The sequence below is a fragment of the Lepidochelys kempii genome, chromosome 24 (assembly GCF_965140265.1).
Source record: "Lepidochelys kempii isolate rLepKem1 chromosome 24, rLepKem1.hap2, whole genome shotgun sequence".
NCBI classification, from domain to species: domain Eukaryota; kingdom Metazoa; phylum Chordata; order Testudines; family Cheloniidae; genus Lepidochelys; species Lepidochelys kempii.
In genome coordinates, this window is record NC_133279.1 from 6,870,319 (window position 1) to 6,885,479 (window position 15,161).

Genomic DNA, 15,161 nt, shown 5'->3' on the forward strand with positions numbered 1-15,161 from the left:
TTATTAAAACAAATAAAAGGGAACAGCAGCAGCAACAAAAAAAGGTATCCATGAGGGTTTTAATCTTTGCTAGAGCAAATGAGTTTTATAATAAGATTAGAATTGTCTGCCCATAAACATGCTACATTTGTGCTAGGTTGCTTCTCAGAAAGAAGTAATTGGGAAGGAGGTGGGGGCACAACCCAATCTTCCTGTGTACACAATTTTCATTTGCAGAATTTGGTAAAATTTTCCACGGATGTATGCGAACTCTTATCCTGTTACAGCTAAATTTGTCTGATTCAAGGTATCTAGATTTCTAGCCTTAACGTAGGCAGTGCTCAGACCTTTAAAGTAGTTGTCTTATTGGGGCAATGCTGTGAGCAAGAGGGTTTCAATTGAAAGGAGGCATTGTACATATCACTGTAGCTTTGGAAACTAATTATAATTAGAACTTTTACTTAATTTTAGGCATACGTGTTTTACAGAATGAAGCTAAATATGTCGCTTATCTGAAGGAGCCACAGTTGCTTGACAACAGCTTTGTGAGAACATCAATTCCAGATTATCCATTTACTGAGGAATAACATAGTGAAGAAGGTTAGTGTGTGTAAACCTTAATGAGAGATACATGTGTTGTGCAGTTTCACTATTGGACCACCTGGTAGAAATCGTCTATTATATTTTGGCTGGCAACTTTCTTAGACATTTTAATGCACACATTTGGCCTTATATGCAAGGTTTAACTGTATATAGAATACTTACATGGCTGAAAGATAGTGTTCTCATTCTGTAGGTAGTACATAATGAGAATGCTCATGTATACTATTCGCTCTTCAGATACTGAAATATCATGCTAACCTGCCTGAGGTTGAGTATTCTATTAGGTCTTATTGAATTACATAAATGAAGGTAAAATCTACCAAGGCGTAACTCATTCTTATAGCCATATTAGCCTGTTTTTACAATATAGAAATGAGGATACTAATATGGCAACATGTTTTTTGTGAAATGTAATAATGGCTCTTAACCTAGCTGAACTAATGATCATGAGTATCAAATGTTAACATTTAACAGTCATCATCCGAAATGTGCCTTACTCAACAAGCAGCTATAACTGAAATGTAGCTATAGAATGCTAGAGCTAGAGTATATGGAGGATTTTCTCTAACTTGAAGTCTTTAAATCAAGAGTTGAGGACTTAAGTAACTCAGCCAGAGGTTGTGGGGCTTTTTGCAGGAGTGGGTGGGTGAAGTTCTGCTGCCTGCAATGTGCATGAGGTCACACTAGTTGATCATGATGGTCCCTTCTGGCCTTAAAGTCTGAATCTATAGTGAGGTTGTGAGTCAGGAGACCTGGAAGATGTCCCTTTTTGTGTGAGCTTAGCCAAGTCACCCTTAATTTCCTCTAGTTTAGAAGGCTGCACGTGCTTACCTTGTGTAGATGTTGTGAGGCTTAATGTCTGTAACATGATTTGAGATCTTCAAGTGAAGGTACTAAGCACTAACTAGTGTATATTAGAATTTTCAGTGTTTATCAAAAATGTATTTCATCCACATTGCTGAAAATGGACTTGTTCCCCTCTCAAAATATTGTAAAAACTATTCTAATGTATTGAGTGCGAGTGGTGTATGTGAAATAAGTTTGGATAGGTCTCAGTCTAGTGACTAATGGACAAGGGTTCACATCACAAATCTACCACCCTGATTGTCACTAATTGGCTCCCTTATTAGCACAAGCCAAAGATTGAATGGGCCACAAAGACAGAACTCCCCCCCTCTGTCCTGGGGGCATTTATGAGGCTGTAAGTCTGTAGGAGTTGGAAACTGTGTTGCTGGTACCTGTTACCTGCCCTGTGGATAAATACGACAGTTCCTCTCTCACCTTGTCTCTCTAGTATCCTGGGCCCATCCACAGCCCAACACTGCATAGTCTCCAAGAGCCTCAACAAGAGGAAGAAAAGGAGTACTTGTGGCACTTTAGAGACTAACCAATTTATTTGAGCATAAGCTTTCGTGAGCTACAGCTGTAGCTCACGAAAGCTTATGCTCAAATAAATTGGTTAGTCTCTAAGGTGCCACAAGTACTCCTTTTCTTTTTGCGAATACAGACTAACATGGCTGTTACTCTGAAACCTGTCACAAGAGCAAGGTTGGCCTTGTTATCGTGGCACTGGACTAGGAGTCAGGAGATCTCGATTCCGTTCCTGGCTCTGCCATCGATTTCCTGTGTAACTTTGAGAAAGTCGCTTAGGGAACTAACACACAGAGATTATCTCTAATAAGGATCTAATACTTCCTTTGTCTTGTCTAGTTAGATTGTAAGGTCTTGAGGGCAGGGACTATTTCTTGTCTTATACAGCACTTAGAACAATGGCATCCCAACATTGGTTGGGTCTCTAGGAAGAAATACATTAAAAAAAATGCTTTGTACCTTCCAGCTCTAAATTCACACTAAAAAAAGAAAAATATAATGGCCATCAATATAATGGTGATTTGGCTGCTCCAGTCTCTCTTCTAAGAGATGCTTTTTCCACTCTTTGTTTTTCTTATAGGTAAAATTCAAATAATTGAAGTCAGCCTACCAGTGAAGATGTCACTCTCTAAACGGGAATTGGATGAGCTGAAGCCATGGATCGAGAAGACAGTGAAGCGGGTCCTGGGTTTTTCAGAACCCACTGTGGTCACTGCAGCATTGAACTGTGTTGGGAAGGGAATGGACAAAAAGAAAGCAGCCGGTATGTCCTCGGCTTTTCATTATGACACTCACAACACATCCATTGCTGTGTATTTTGGAGTAGTAAAGATCCTTGACAAAAAGAGAGGGAGGTGTATGAAATAGGTGCTAAAAGTGACAACCTGTTGAATCTCTCAGGATTTCTGTTTAGCAATACAATCCATTTTTCTGCGAAGTATTTCATATAAACTGTATCGTACCATGCCTTCGAGCTAAACAGTAGCAAAGCTGGGAAAGGAATAGAAGCATCACTCAGGAAAATGAAACTAACAATATAGGCACTTTGTCTTGGTCTAGAAGGCAACCAAGTGAGGCTTTTGAATTTGTATCTTAAATAAATGAGAGTATTTGTTCCTGTGAGTAGCTGTGAGCTTTTCAAATGAAACTGGAAGATCTGCACTGCATTTGAAATGGTCTTTAAGTCAGATTTGAATTTATCTTCCTTATTCTTGGGCACTTCTTCACGTGACTAGTGGTGCTGAACTGTATGTGGCAAATTGTTTCTTCATCACTAATTAAGGTTGTGACAGTGTTTCCATTAGATGGACCCCCTTTTCATGGATGTGTGAAATCCCTTTTGAGCTGAGAATGTCCTTGCTAATTCTTAGCTCAGAGCCAATTTTTATGTACTTAATATTTTCAGACTTACTTCACAGGCTGTATGTAGTAATAGAAGCTTACTTTGGACAGATTTTCTTGTACTCCCCTTTTCCTCATGGCAGAAGATGGCATTGTCTTAAGATGCTTCCAAAACACTTAAAGGGTGTTACAGAAACTGACAAGACAGGAAATGCAGCTGAAAGGCTCCATTGTTAAAGAAACTGAAGACATTTGCTGTAGTCAGTGTTAGAGACTACCTTAAAAAGAGACTTGCATGGAATCTCAAAACCCATAGGTCATGTATTCTAGATTTCAGGAGGAATGGCAGCCTGTGAATTTACAGGCTGAACTATAATTTTTATCCACGTATTCCTGTCTCCAAAAATGTTCACTGTCTAGTCGCATAAATTTCTCTTCCTTGCCAGACCATCTGAAGCCCTTTCTTGATGATTCCACTCTGCGGTTTGTCGACAAGCTCTTTGAAGCTGTAGAGGAGGGACGAAGCTCCAGGCACTCAAAATCCAACAGTGACCGGAACCGAAAGAGAGAATTGAAGGTAAGCTAAGGACTGACTGTTATATTGTTCGATAAAGGCCATGAATGTAGTGCTGTTACTTTACCACATTCTCCTCTTCCAGAAAGGCACATCTTATAATGCTTAAAGTTCAAGAGAAAAGACCCTTCTCTACAATGAAGTGTGTGAGCCTTTACATTTCAGTTCTTTTTACTCTCTTCTGAGGTGCCATGAGGGACCAAAATACTTTTCCTGGCTTGGAAGCCTGAGCATCTGGTTTCTTTAACAATCCCCTAGTGGTTTAATGAAACAGAACAGCTTAAATAGCAGGATTTGTGGCTCTGTGCTGTTTTTCATACACCTTTATCCCCCACTTGAATTTTTGCCATACTGTTGAGTCTTCATTAACTAGAGGTTAGGAGTCTGGGTTAGTCGGGCACAGCTTGTAGTAACTTTCCATTGCTCTTCCTTGCTCAGACGTGTCATCGTAAAATCTAAACTGATGATTTCACAATTGTCAGTGAATGAATGTTGGTGGGTTACCTTGTGGATTTTCACTTTCTGTTCATGCACTGAAGCTCATCTGGAACCCACAATATGCACCTTCTGGCAACCTCATTTCCCCACCAAAGTTCAAGGTCCTGAAATACAGCAAGGATTTTCTAGTGTTCTGGTGGTTTTCCCATCTAACATTTGACTGGGATGGTGGAAAGTCTCATGCATCCGCAGCTGTCTTTTACTTCTCACTATCTTGAAGATTTTGCTTTTGACCCTGGAATTACAATTTTTGTCATCATTTGCATACAGAGTTTAAAAATGGCTACTCGACAAGCTGTTCCCTGGTCTTAAAGTAAGTTTCCTTTCACTTTTTTCCTGAGGTTCCTATTTTATGGCATTTTATATTTCTCTTTTTGAAGTTTTGCATTGTATCAGTTCCTGATTCGTCAGTTACCTAGTATATTCCCTTACAGGGCTCTCAGCTGTGCCTTTCCAGGTGTCTGTGGGAAAGTGCTTTGTAGGAGGAGAGGGACTACCTACCCTTCTCAATATTTTCTGTCTGAAACTGTTACTTTTCTCCTCTGCCTGGCTGAGGCTTTAAAATGTGCTAGAGAAGGGTCTACTTACCTTTCCTCTTCCAGGTTCCAGTTACATTCACTGATTAAACAGTCATGCACAAAGAAGAGGTCTTTATCCCCAGAATAGGTACAGCCTAGGTGGCAGCAGTGCAATCATCCCTGCCAATGTGCCTTAGTCTGATCTGGAGTGAGCCCCACCCCTCCCAGGGGAGAGAGGGGCGAAGTTCAATCTTCCATAGCTCAGGTCTGGTCTACACTACAGACCTATATTGATATAATTTTTGTTCTGGGGTGTGAAAAATCCACACCCCAAGCAACGTAGTTATGCCAACCTAACCCCCTGGTGGACAGTGCTATGTCGGAAGGAGAGCTTCTCCCACCAACATAGCTATCTCCTCTCAGGGAGGTGGCTTAACTATGCTGACAGGAGAGCACTCTCCTGTCGGTGTAGAGCGTTTTCATTAAAGCGGTGCAGTGCCTTAAGTGTCGATGTGCTCTCAGTCATTGGCACCTCTACTGAGACTATCAAGAAGGGAGCCAGCTAGTGTAATGTGGTGTCAACTTTGTGCTGTGGGCACATTTAATTAGGAGTTAGACTGAAATTGACTAATTCATTTCACATAAGCCACCAAACTGTCCTCAGATTGAAAGGCAGTAAGCCATCATATTTTGTCCCAGCCAGATCTCAAGTCTCTTACCTCTGGTATATTGGGGAGACAGAAGAAACTGGAATATCTGAACTATGCCATGCAGCCACTTGACATGTCATTTTAAAGCAGATGGTTCTGCAGATAAATCCTTTGGCAGATGGATTGCAGTCTGCACTTTACAAGTGATGATTATTTTATACTTCTGTAGCACTTCTGATGCAAATGGATCCCAAAGCTTTTCACAGTTACAAATCATTTATAAGACAGTGCTTTAGTCACCCGGAATGCCCATTCTCGCATGATGTGGAAGCTACTTAGCATCAAATGGCAACACCGTACAACGTTATAGGACAGGAAGGGAAGACCGTTACACTCTGTTGAAACTCTATGGGGAATCTTACGGAGGTAGGTTAGATACCCAAGCTGGGATTTGGACTGGTCACTGGGGCTATTGCCCCATCTCTAGTGAAAAGTGCTCTGGGATCTTGAATGACCAAAAGTGTTCCAAGCCCTCAGTTTTGTATCTAATCTGAAATTCAGCCCTCCCAATAGCAGAGCATGCCCAAACACACTGTGGTGGGCCTCTGACTCAAGGAAAAGAGTCATTCCACTGAATGCATCCGATGAAGTAAGCTGTAGCTCACGAAAGCTTATGCTCAAATAAATTTGTTAGTCTCTAAGGTGCCACAAGTACTCCTTTTCTTTTTAAGGAAAAGTGTCATCTACTGAATCACCAGCTGCTCTTCCTGAAGTTAACTTCCTTAGAAGTGTCACATCCAGACACTGATCTCCCCGACCCTGCTTAGCAGGAGGTCTGCTGGATTGCAGCCCAAGGTGGTATAACTAGGGTAACTTTTCCTTTCTGGCTTTTTCCTTGAAAATATTAGCTCTGCTTTTACATATGCTCACAGAATTAGAATTGTAGTGGTGGACAGAGGGATGATAAAAACATTAGATACTACCCATGTTAGCTGTCTTTCAGCATTCTGTCTGGCCCTCTCTTTCTCCTCTCTCCCTTCTACCATTTCATGGGGTAGATCACTGCTTGGGAAGTTTCAGGAACTAAAACGTAATGGTCTACACACTTTATACTATGGGCAAGTCCTTTCTCTTGAACTTGTAGGTATTCCAAGAAGTACCTGTGTCTGGCTGAGGAAGTGTCCTTGTAGAATATGAACCATAATAGTGAAGAGGGGATTTCAACTAACGCTTACAACCGGTGTGTATATCTTCTTTTCAAATAACATTCACTTATAATGCAGTATGCCTGTTGTATGGTAGATTAAGGGCTTGTTTACTCACACAAATGGCACGTATTTAACTAAATCAGTGCAATCTCCTTGTAGACACTCTCTTAAATCAGGTTTCAGAGTGGTAGCTGTGTTAGTCTGTGTAAGCAAAAACAATGAGGAGTCCTTGTGGCACCTTAGAGACTAACACATTTAGTTGCGCATAAGATTTCGTGGGCTAAAACCCACTTCATAGATGCATGGAGTGAAAAATACAGTAAGCAGAATCAGCAAAGAGTCCTCTGGCACCTTATAGACTAACAGACGTATTGGAGCATCTGAAGAAGTGGGTATTCACCCATGAAAGCTTATGCTCCAATATATCTGTTAGTCTATAAGGTGCTACAGGACTCTTCGCTGCTTTTACAGATCCAGACTAACATGGCTACCTCTCTGATAGTAAGCAGAATATATATCCTAGCACATGAAAAGATGGGAGTTGCCTTACCAAGTGGCGGGTCAATGCTAAGGAGCCAATTCAATCAAGGTGGAAGTGGCCTGTTCTCAACAGTTGACAAGAAGGGGTGAATACCAAGGGAGGGAAAATTACTTTTGTAGTGCTAACAAGGCCAGTGCAATCAGGGTTGCCCATTTCAAATAGTTGACAAGGTGCGAGTATGAGCAGAGGGAAAATTACTTTTTGTAGTGACTCTTAAATCAGTTTGAGATTTAGAAACCAATTTAGTTAAATCAGTTCAGTTTGTGTGTAGATCAGACCTTTGTCCGTGGATAGGTGTGTGAGAGAACACACAGGCTTACTGGGAAGAATGATGGACCTAGGAACTCTTTACATCATGCAAAAAGATGGTAGTGCCTTTCACACAAGGATCTGGGTGCTTTGCAAACATTAGTTAACCTACATATCACCACCACCCATTTAGATGGATCTCACTTACCATTGTACAGGTGAGAAAATGAGACAGATTGAATTTGTGCCTCATCCCACAGTGGGTAAATGGCAGGGCTGAGAATCCAACGTAGGAGTTCTGGATTGAAGCCCCTTGCTGTGACTGCTTGACCAAAATGTTTTCCGAATTCTAAATTGCTGGACTCAAGTGCTGGTTGCTTGTCTTCATCAGTAGCCTCAAGTAGCTTTGTTATATCATTGATCATAAGCTATCTCGTCTTGTTCCCATTCTGTTAGGATGTGTTTGGTGATGAGACTGAGATCTCCAAGGAGTCTTCCGGTGTTAAGAAGCGGCGTATTCCACGTTTTGAGGAGGTAGAGGAGGAGCCGGAGGTTATCCCAGGACCACCTTCAGAGAGTCCTGGAATGCTGACCAAGCTACAGGTTTGTCTTCTCAGGCTGCTCTCCTCTGCCACTTCCCAAGAAACTGAGATCTTGGATCTTAACATCTTAATATTTAGTTTCAGTGTGAGGGAATAGCTGAAACTTTTCTTATCTTATACTTCATATCATGATTAGAAATTTGAATGTCAGGGTCTAGCGTCCTTCTTTTGAAAACTAATGGCAAGTGCTTTCCACTGTGTCCTTTTCAGAGTTTGCTGCTAGTATTGGCCAATTTCAATAGAAGTTCCTAATTCACAAGCCTAATGGTCCTCTTTGTCATTTCTGGAAAACTGAGTGGCAGAGAGAGTGCAATGTTGATGCCTTGTGTTGCTAAAACTTGCTACTCACACAGAATCTACATTTGCAAAAATACTGTGAAATGTTAATGAATACAACTAAACTATACTGCGAATAAGTGGAGAAAATACATTTGATATGCAGTATCCTTCATTTGTTTGAAGAAGTGTTGACTTGCACTGAAATGTGTTCACTTGCAGTTATGTAGTATAAACAGTTCATTAGCTGAATACCATCTGTATGATCTGGCACATTTCATTATTTTTTTAGTTACACAGTACCATAAATGTACATGGAGTTTGGCAGATTCAGAAAACGTGCTTGGACTAAAGCTCTTAGTCTAAATTAAACTGACTAAACAGTTCAGACACATGAAGTAATTTACCAGTAAATGGCTTAATCTTAAAGGATTAATGTCACTGAATTTAGTGGAGGAGGTGTTCTAGAATTAATGAGTCTCCTGTATATCATCTTGAAACAGTGATTTCCACCAGGAAAGGGAAATTCAGTTCTTACAGTTTGCGGTGCCAGTGAGCAGACTGAATTGATTAAGAACAGGTCAGGAAATCATTTTGCAAGTCCTTTCACTTTTTTTGGAACAAACAAAACACTTGGTCACACTTGAATTCAGCCAAGAGAACAGTGAGAAAGAGAGGGGAAGACCCTCTTCACAAATGAAACAAGGAAACAAGGCTCCTTTTCTGTAGGGTGAGCTGAATAGGAAGGAACAGGTCATGGCAGTGGGCACTGACTACCCAGGGTTGCTGCTGCTAAATTAGAGGTTGTTGGTTAGAATTGTCCCGGTTGGTAGCTGGGTTTGCACTCATTTGCCGCTATGTGAAGAGCCTCTGAAGAATGCTTTAGCCCTTCTTACGAAGAGGAGGAAGAAACCTAACTTTCCAACTTTTATTTCTGCAGATCAAACAGATGATGGAGGCAGCAACACGTCAGATTGAGGAGAGGAAAAAGCAACTGAGTTTCATCAGTCCTCCTGCACCCCAGGTACAGCCTGGAAAGCAAAAGGGGAGATCCTTTGCCACAGGATTCAAATGGATGCACTGTCTTTCTCCTCAAACAGTGACTTGTGTGATTGTTCTGACACGTATCTAACAGTGTATTTCTCTCCACAGCCAAAAACTCCCTCTTCATCCCAGCCAGAACGTCTCCCCATCGGCAATACCATCCAGCCTTCACAGGCAGCCACGTTTATGAATGATGCTATTGAGAAAGCCAGGAAAGCTGCTGAGCTGCAAGCCCGAATCCAGGCTCAGCTGGCCTTGAAACCTGGGCTCATTGGCAATGCCAACATGGTGGGGTTGGCCAACCTGCATGCAATGGGAATTGCACCTCCGTGAGTACAATCAACTTGCCAAGTACACTGTAACCCTAGTAACTTCCTATGGGAACAAGACAAATGCTAGGCGTGCATACTGTCAGCCTTCATCATTGCCTTTCCACCAAAATTTGTGTATTGACTTGGATTCATAAACTGGATAATTGGCGGCTCTGTGTCAATGATAGACGCACCAGAGAGTGATGCTTGACAGGCATTGCCCTTCTGGATGTTGTCTGTCTGCTGTTGTCCACCTCCTACTGTAACACTGTAGTTGTCCTTTGAATGTTTAGTCCATTTCAGGGTCAACTAAGAGTAGTCTAAACTACATCAAGTCCTTGTGGCCTTGTCTACATAAAGGGTTTTCTAAAATTTTTCACCACTGCCAGTGTGGGTTCAGTATCAGTAGTTGCAGCGGTGGGAAGATAGGGTAGATAAGCCCCTGGTTATCTAACCGCCAGGTGATCTGGACCTGCTCAGTCTAGATTGCACAATGGTTAGAATGCAAGATCACTCTCCATCACCTTAACTGTAGTGGTGCTTGCATCAATGTAGCTAAACAAATGATAGCAACAGTGGGAAATCTTACCGGGTGCTATGCCTCAGGGCTGACACAATGCCATTCTGGCAGCACAACATTTTAATTGTATAACATTTACACCCACTTTAGGACCCCCTTTACGCTGCCAAAGAAGTGTAAGGAGATCTTGATGTAAATGCAAATTGGGCCCCTAGTGTAAGCACACCCATATCATTCATGGTGTGAAACTCACCTCTGTTCCCCGAAGTATCAAGAAGAAGGAAGCATTTAGATTATTGATGTTCTGAGTGATCAGAATGTGGAAACCTTGGTGCTGATGCTTCGTTAAAACTTATAATAGTCGAAGTTGCTCTAGGCTCTATGGATCATAATACTGGCATCTACTTTTTGATTACTGTTGCACTAAAATAGCTTCACATCTGTTTCCTATATATGATATTGACTAAAAAGGCTTAGAGAAAACCACCAAGACCTATTTGGTGGTGGTCACAGTACCCTCTATATTTCCTCTGAGTTTAATGCTACATGACTGCATTTTAACAAAATGTTTCTTGCATCAGGAAAGTAGAGCTAAAGGACCAGACAAAGCCTACCCCATTGATCCTGGACGAACAAGGCCGAACTGTTGATGCAACTGGTAAAGAGATTGAACTGACTCACCGTATGCCAACCCTAAAAGCGAACATCAGGGCTGTGAAGAGGGAGCAGTTTAAACAGCAGCTCAAAGAGAAACCTTCTGAAGACATGGAATCCAACACTTACTTTGACCCTCGGGTCTCCATAGCCTCATCCCAACGTCAGAAACGCACCTTTAAGTTCCATGACAAAGGCAAATTTGAAAAAATTGCACAGAGGTTACGAACAAAGGTATTGTCTAGATTCCTGAGTGCTGGTCTTAATGAACAGCACTAGAAGCAGAGAGTGGCATGGGAACTGAACTCTTGTGTCCCATTCGAGAACGATGGAGGCTTCAAGACAAGAAAGAATTCCACTACAGATGGTTGAAAATTTTCCATCAAAACTGTTTTTCAATGGAAAATTGGTTTTCAGTTTTTGTGGAAAGTGTCTTTCTGCATACATTTTTGTCTTTTTGTTGACAACACTTTTATGAAAAGCTGAAATTTTCTATGGGAAAAATACACTTTCTGACCTACTTTCAATAGAAGCAAATGATTTGGGGGCTGGAAGAACTTAAAGGGAGAGAACTTGCCTAAATTTTAACCATGCGCAAAAATATAGATCAGGGATCGGCAACCTTTGGCACATGGCCCGCCAGGGTAAGCCCCAAGGCCGGCCGGGCCGGTTTGTTTACCTGCCGCAACCGCAGGTTCAGGCGATTACGGCTCGCCGCCACAGGTCAATGGGGGCTGCGGGAAGCCTGCGCCACTTCCTGCAGCCCCATTGGCCTGGAACGGTGAACCGCAGCCAGTGGGAGCCACGATCGGCCGAACCTGCGGACACGGCAGGTAAACAAACCAGCCCGGCCCTCCAGGGAGCTTACCCTGGCAGGCCGCATGCCAAAGGTTGCTGATCCCTGACATAGGTTTATGTAGCAGTAACTATTTACTGCAGTTGTGAGGTATAACGAGGACTCTTGGAATGAAGAGCTGATTTAGGCTGGATATTGGGAAGACCCTTTCTGATACTGAGGTCTGTTACACCATGGAGGAGATTCCCCAAAGAAATAGTGAAGCCCTTTGAGATCTACAGATGAAAAGTGCTATATAAGAGCTAGGTAGTATTATTGCTAAGACATTTCCCAGTACGTTTCCCAGCCCAGTTTTAAAGTATCAACTAGGAGAACAATCGTTCGTTAGGGTTGTGTAGTAATCCTTGCATGGGGCAGGTGTAACACCCACAAACCTCTACAAAACCACCCACTAGTCCCAGGCTCCATTCTCTGCTTCCTCTGTGACGTGCTCTGATCAGCTTGTAAAATAATATACCCCGTGTGCTTTGCTTTTTAAAGGCTGCACTGTTTCTGCATGTGCCCATGTAAGTGACCTGCTTGTCCCATCTCTCTCCTCTTGTCCTCAGGCTCAACTAGAAAAGTTGCAGGCCGAGATCTCTCAAGCTGCCAGAAAGACTGGGATCCACACCTCTACCAAACTAGCTCTTATTACTCCCAAGAAGGAGCTGAAAGAAGGGGAGATCCCTGAGATAGAGTGGTGGGATTCGTATATCATCCCTAATGGCTTTGACCTGTAAGCTATTACCTGCTTGGCTTTGATAATTTTATTGTAGAGAAGAAACTAATGGCCTGGCTTTTGAGAATTGCTGACCCAACCCCTGGTTCCATTGAAATTTGTTAGGAACTGCTGGTAGCTGAAGTGCCCAGCGCTTCTGAAAATCAGGCCCTAAGCCTTTGCTGCATCTTTTACAGAAGCAAGTGCATCCGCTTGGGGAACTGCATTCTGCCCCCCTGAATACCCTGTGGGAGGTTCAGTTGTATTTTGTGTTCGCTCCCTGCTCCAGTGTGCGGTGTGGTGCCAAACAGCTGCTGTATTCCATTCCAGAGCTGGTTTATTCCAGTGACTGAGGAAACAATTCCTGTGTGCAATTGATACAGCAGTTTGTTAGATTTCAGAGTAACAGCCGTGTTAGTCTGTATTCGCAAAAAGAAAAGGAGTACTTGGCTTTAGAGTACCTGTCAGCAACTTGCGTAAGTTTAATAGTTAGCACTGTGGAGGTTGGGGGGCGGGGGGAAGAAATTGCTTTGTTCGCCAAATGCTGTGGCTTGTGGAACATAGAAGAAAGTGCGGGAACCAAGCCCTAAGATGACTTGATAGTGATACACAAATTCTCTCCTCTTTAGTACAGCTGGAGTCTACTCTAAAAGAGACGACTACTTTGGGATCACAAACCTTGTGGAACACCCAGCACAGCTAAGCCCACCAGGTACTATCATGTAGCAGTCTAGTTCAAGGCCTCTTTGTAGTCTTGATTAACATAGGTGGTTTTGTAGCAAGACCCGTCAAGTGCTCCAAACCACTGGCAGCATGAGCTCTGAACCAGACTAAGACCCTCCCCGTTTGTAATACCACTGACTTCATTTCTCCTCATGAAAGAAATCATGCTAAGATAGAATGTAGAGCTCTGCTAGGGTAGCAAGACAGCTAAGACTAGGAAGGTGAGTCTAAAAAAGAGTGGAGGAGATCACATTGAAAAGCATAGTAACCAACTAGACATTGGAAACTGGTAGATTCCCAGGTATTAGAGGGGATGGCTACTGCTACTTGGACATTATGGGTGTCTACACAGCAACTAAACACTTTTGTCAGCTGAGTCAGGCTTGGGCTGCAGGGCTGTCTAATTGCTGTATAGACGTTTGGGGTGTAGGCTGGGCCCACGCCTAAACGTGTGTGCCACAATTAAACAGCCCGAGCCCCGTGAGCCCAACTCATCTGATGCCGACCAGTCACAGGTGTTTAGTTGCAGTGTCGATGTACCCCAAATTCCTCCTGTGATCCACATGGTAACGCAGACCTAGACAAGGGACGTAGGATAGTAAAGAAAGGTTTAGAGGATTAGTGGTTAATCTGTTTAACATAAACAGCATTGTAACCTCTGTTTTCTGGTTCAGCATTGATATAAACAATCTGGAGTAACTCAAGGATCACAGATAGTAGCAGAGAGAAACCATGATCTAATATGGGATAGCTGAGAGGCATATGTACATGCTCAGAAAGAGGGGTTTTGTAGGTTACAAGCAGACTGGAGGACAAAAATGGTGGTGTTTGGCTGCCTTAGCCTTAAGCGTCAGGAATTGGTTATAACTCCTAGACTGCAGCTATTTCCCTTCCCTTTCCCCAGTAATGATTGTAAACAGTATTTGGTCCTGCCCTTGGGGAACTGGTAAATGTAAAGTGACTGTTCTTTGATTTGCCTTCCTAGTGGACAGTGACACACCAGTGACTCTGGGCGTTTATCTGACTAAAAAAGAGCAGAAGAAGTTACGACGCCAGACGCGGAGAGAAGCACAGAAGGAACTGCAGGAGAAAGTCAGGCTGGGCCTAATGCCGCCTCCTGAACCAAAAGGTGGGTGACTACCTTGTGGAGAACAGGCTGTACGTAAAATGCTGCATTAAAACAGGCACTGCCTCCAAATGGTGACACATTGGCTAGGTAAAACCACTGTTTTGGTAAATTGCAGCAGACAAAGGAGCTGTGTGTGAGAAATCGTATAGATCTACTCTGTTCATGAATTTACATTCGTGCATCTATATTAATAGAATTAAGTCCAAAAAGGGCTGTTATGATCATCTGGTGTGACCGGCATAACACAGGCCATAGAATTTCACTCAGTAATTCCTGCTTCAAGCCCCATGTGCATAGGGCAGCATTCTGGGGTGACTTACACCCCATCCAGCCCTACTGACTTCATTAGGGTTGCACAGAGGCAGAATGAGGCACAATGAATGAACACACTACATGGAATGTTCATACGGAGGAACCACCTTTACTAAATTTCATGCATTGTTGCTGTGTCTTGTCAGGCAGTTGCCACACTGCACCTGGAAATACCTCCATTTCAGAGGCAAGTGATGTCTGTTCATAGCTAGTAATTCTGTAAAGCGTTCTGAGCCTGACAAAAGATGCTACGGAAGGCTGTTTTTAAATAATGTTGGGGAGCCTTTTGAAGCAAGCCTTAGAGAGGAGATCTGGTCTCACCTAGAAATTAACTTGTACCTTTCTTTCAGATGGTTTCCCCAATGTTGTTTCACTCTTACAATCTTTGCACTCGGTTTTATTTAAAGTAAAACATCTATGCTGAAGATCTTCTCATTTTTAAGCTCTTGCTGCATCTCCACTCCTATACTTATAGGAAGTAACAGATGCCTTTTGAGTTTTGACA

At 42.6% G+C, this 15,161-nt stretch overlaps 1 protein-coding gene across 5 annotated transcripts in view; it reads left to right on the forward strand.

Annotated features, from left to right (window-relative positions):
- PRPF3 (pre-mRNA processing factor 3) overlaps positions 1-15,161 on the forward strand; it is a 28,321-nt gene that overhangs the window by 1,791 nt on the left and 11,369 nt on the right. For 2 of the 5 annotated variants that reach the window (XM_073323406.1, XM_073323405.1), the window contains 10 exons: positions 451-579; positions 2,534-2,716; positions 3,741-3,871; positions 7,989-8,135; positions 9,351-9,434; positions 9,563-9,783; positions 10,867-11,173; positions 12,344-12,510; positions 13,122-13,204; positions 14,201-14,344. In XM_073323406.1, the coding sequence (XP_073179507.1) occupies positions 2,572-2,716; positions 3,741-3,871; positions 7,989-8,135; positions 9,351-9,434; positions 9,563-9,783; positions 10,867-11,173; positions 12,344-12,510; positions 13,122-13,204; positions 14,201-14,344 (1,429 nt within the window). In that variant the 5' untranslated portion in view covers positions 451-579; positions 2,534-2,571. Of the gene's footprint in view, positions 1-450; positions 580-2,533; positions 2,717-3,740; positions 3,872-6,678; positions 6,775-7,988; positions 8,136-9,350; positions 9,435-9,562; positions 9,784-10,866; positions 11,174-12,343; positions 12,511-13,121; positions 13,205-14,200; positions 14,345-15,161 lie in introns of those variants that run through there. The other 3 variants (XM_073323408.1, XM_073323407.1, XM_073323409.1) reach the window with 2 other exon arrangements.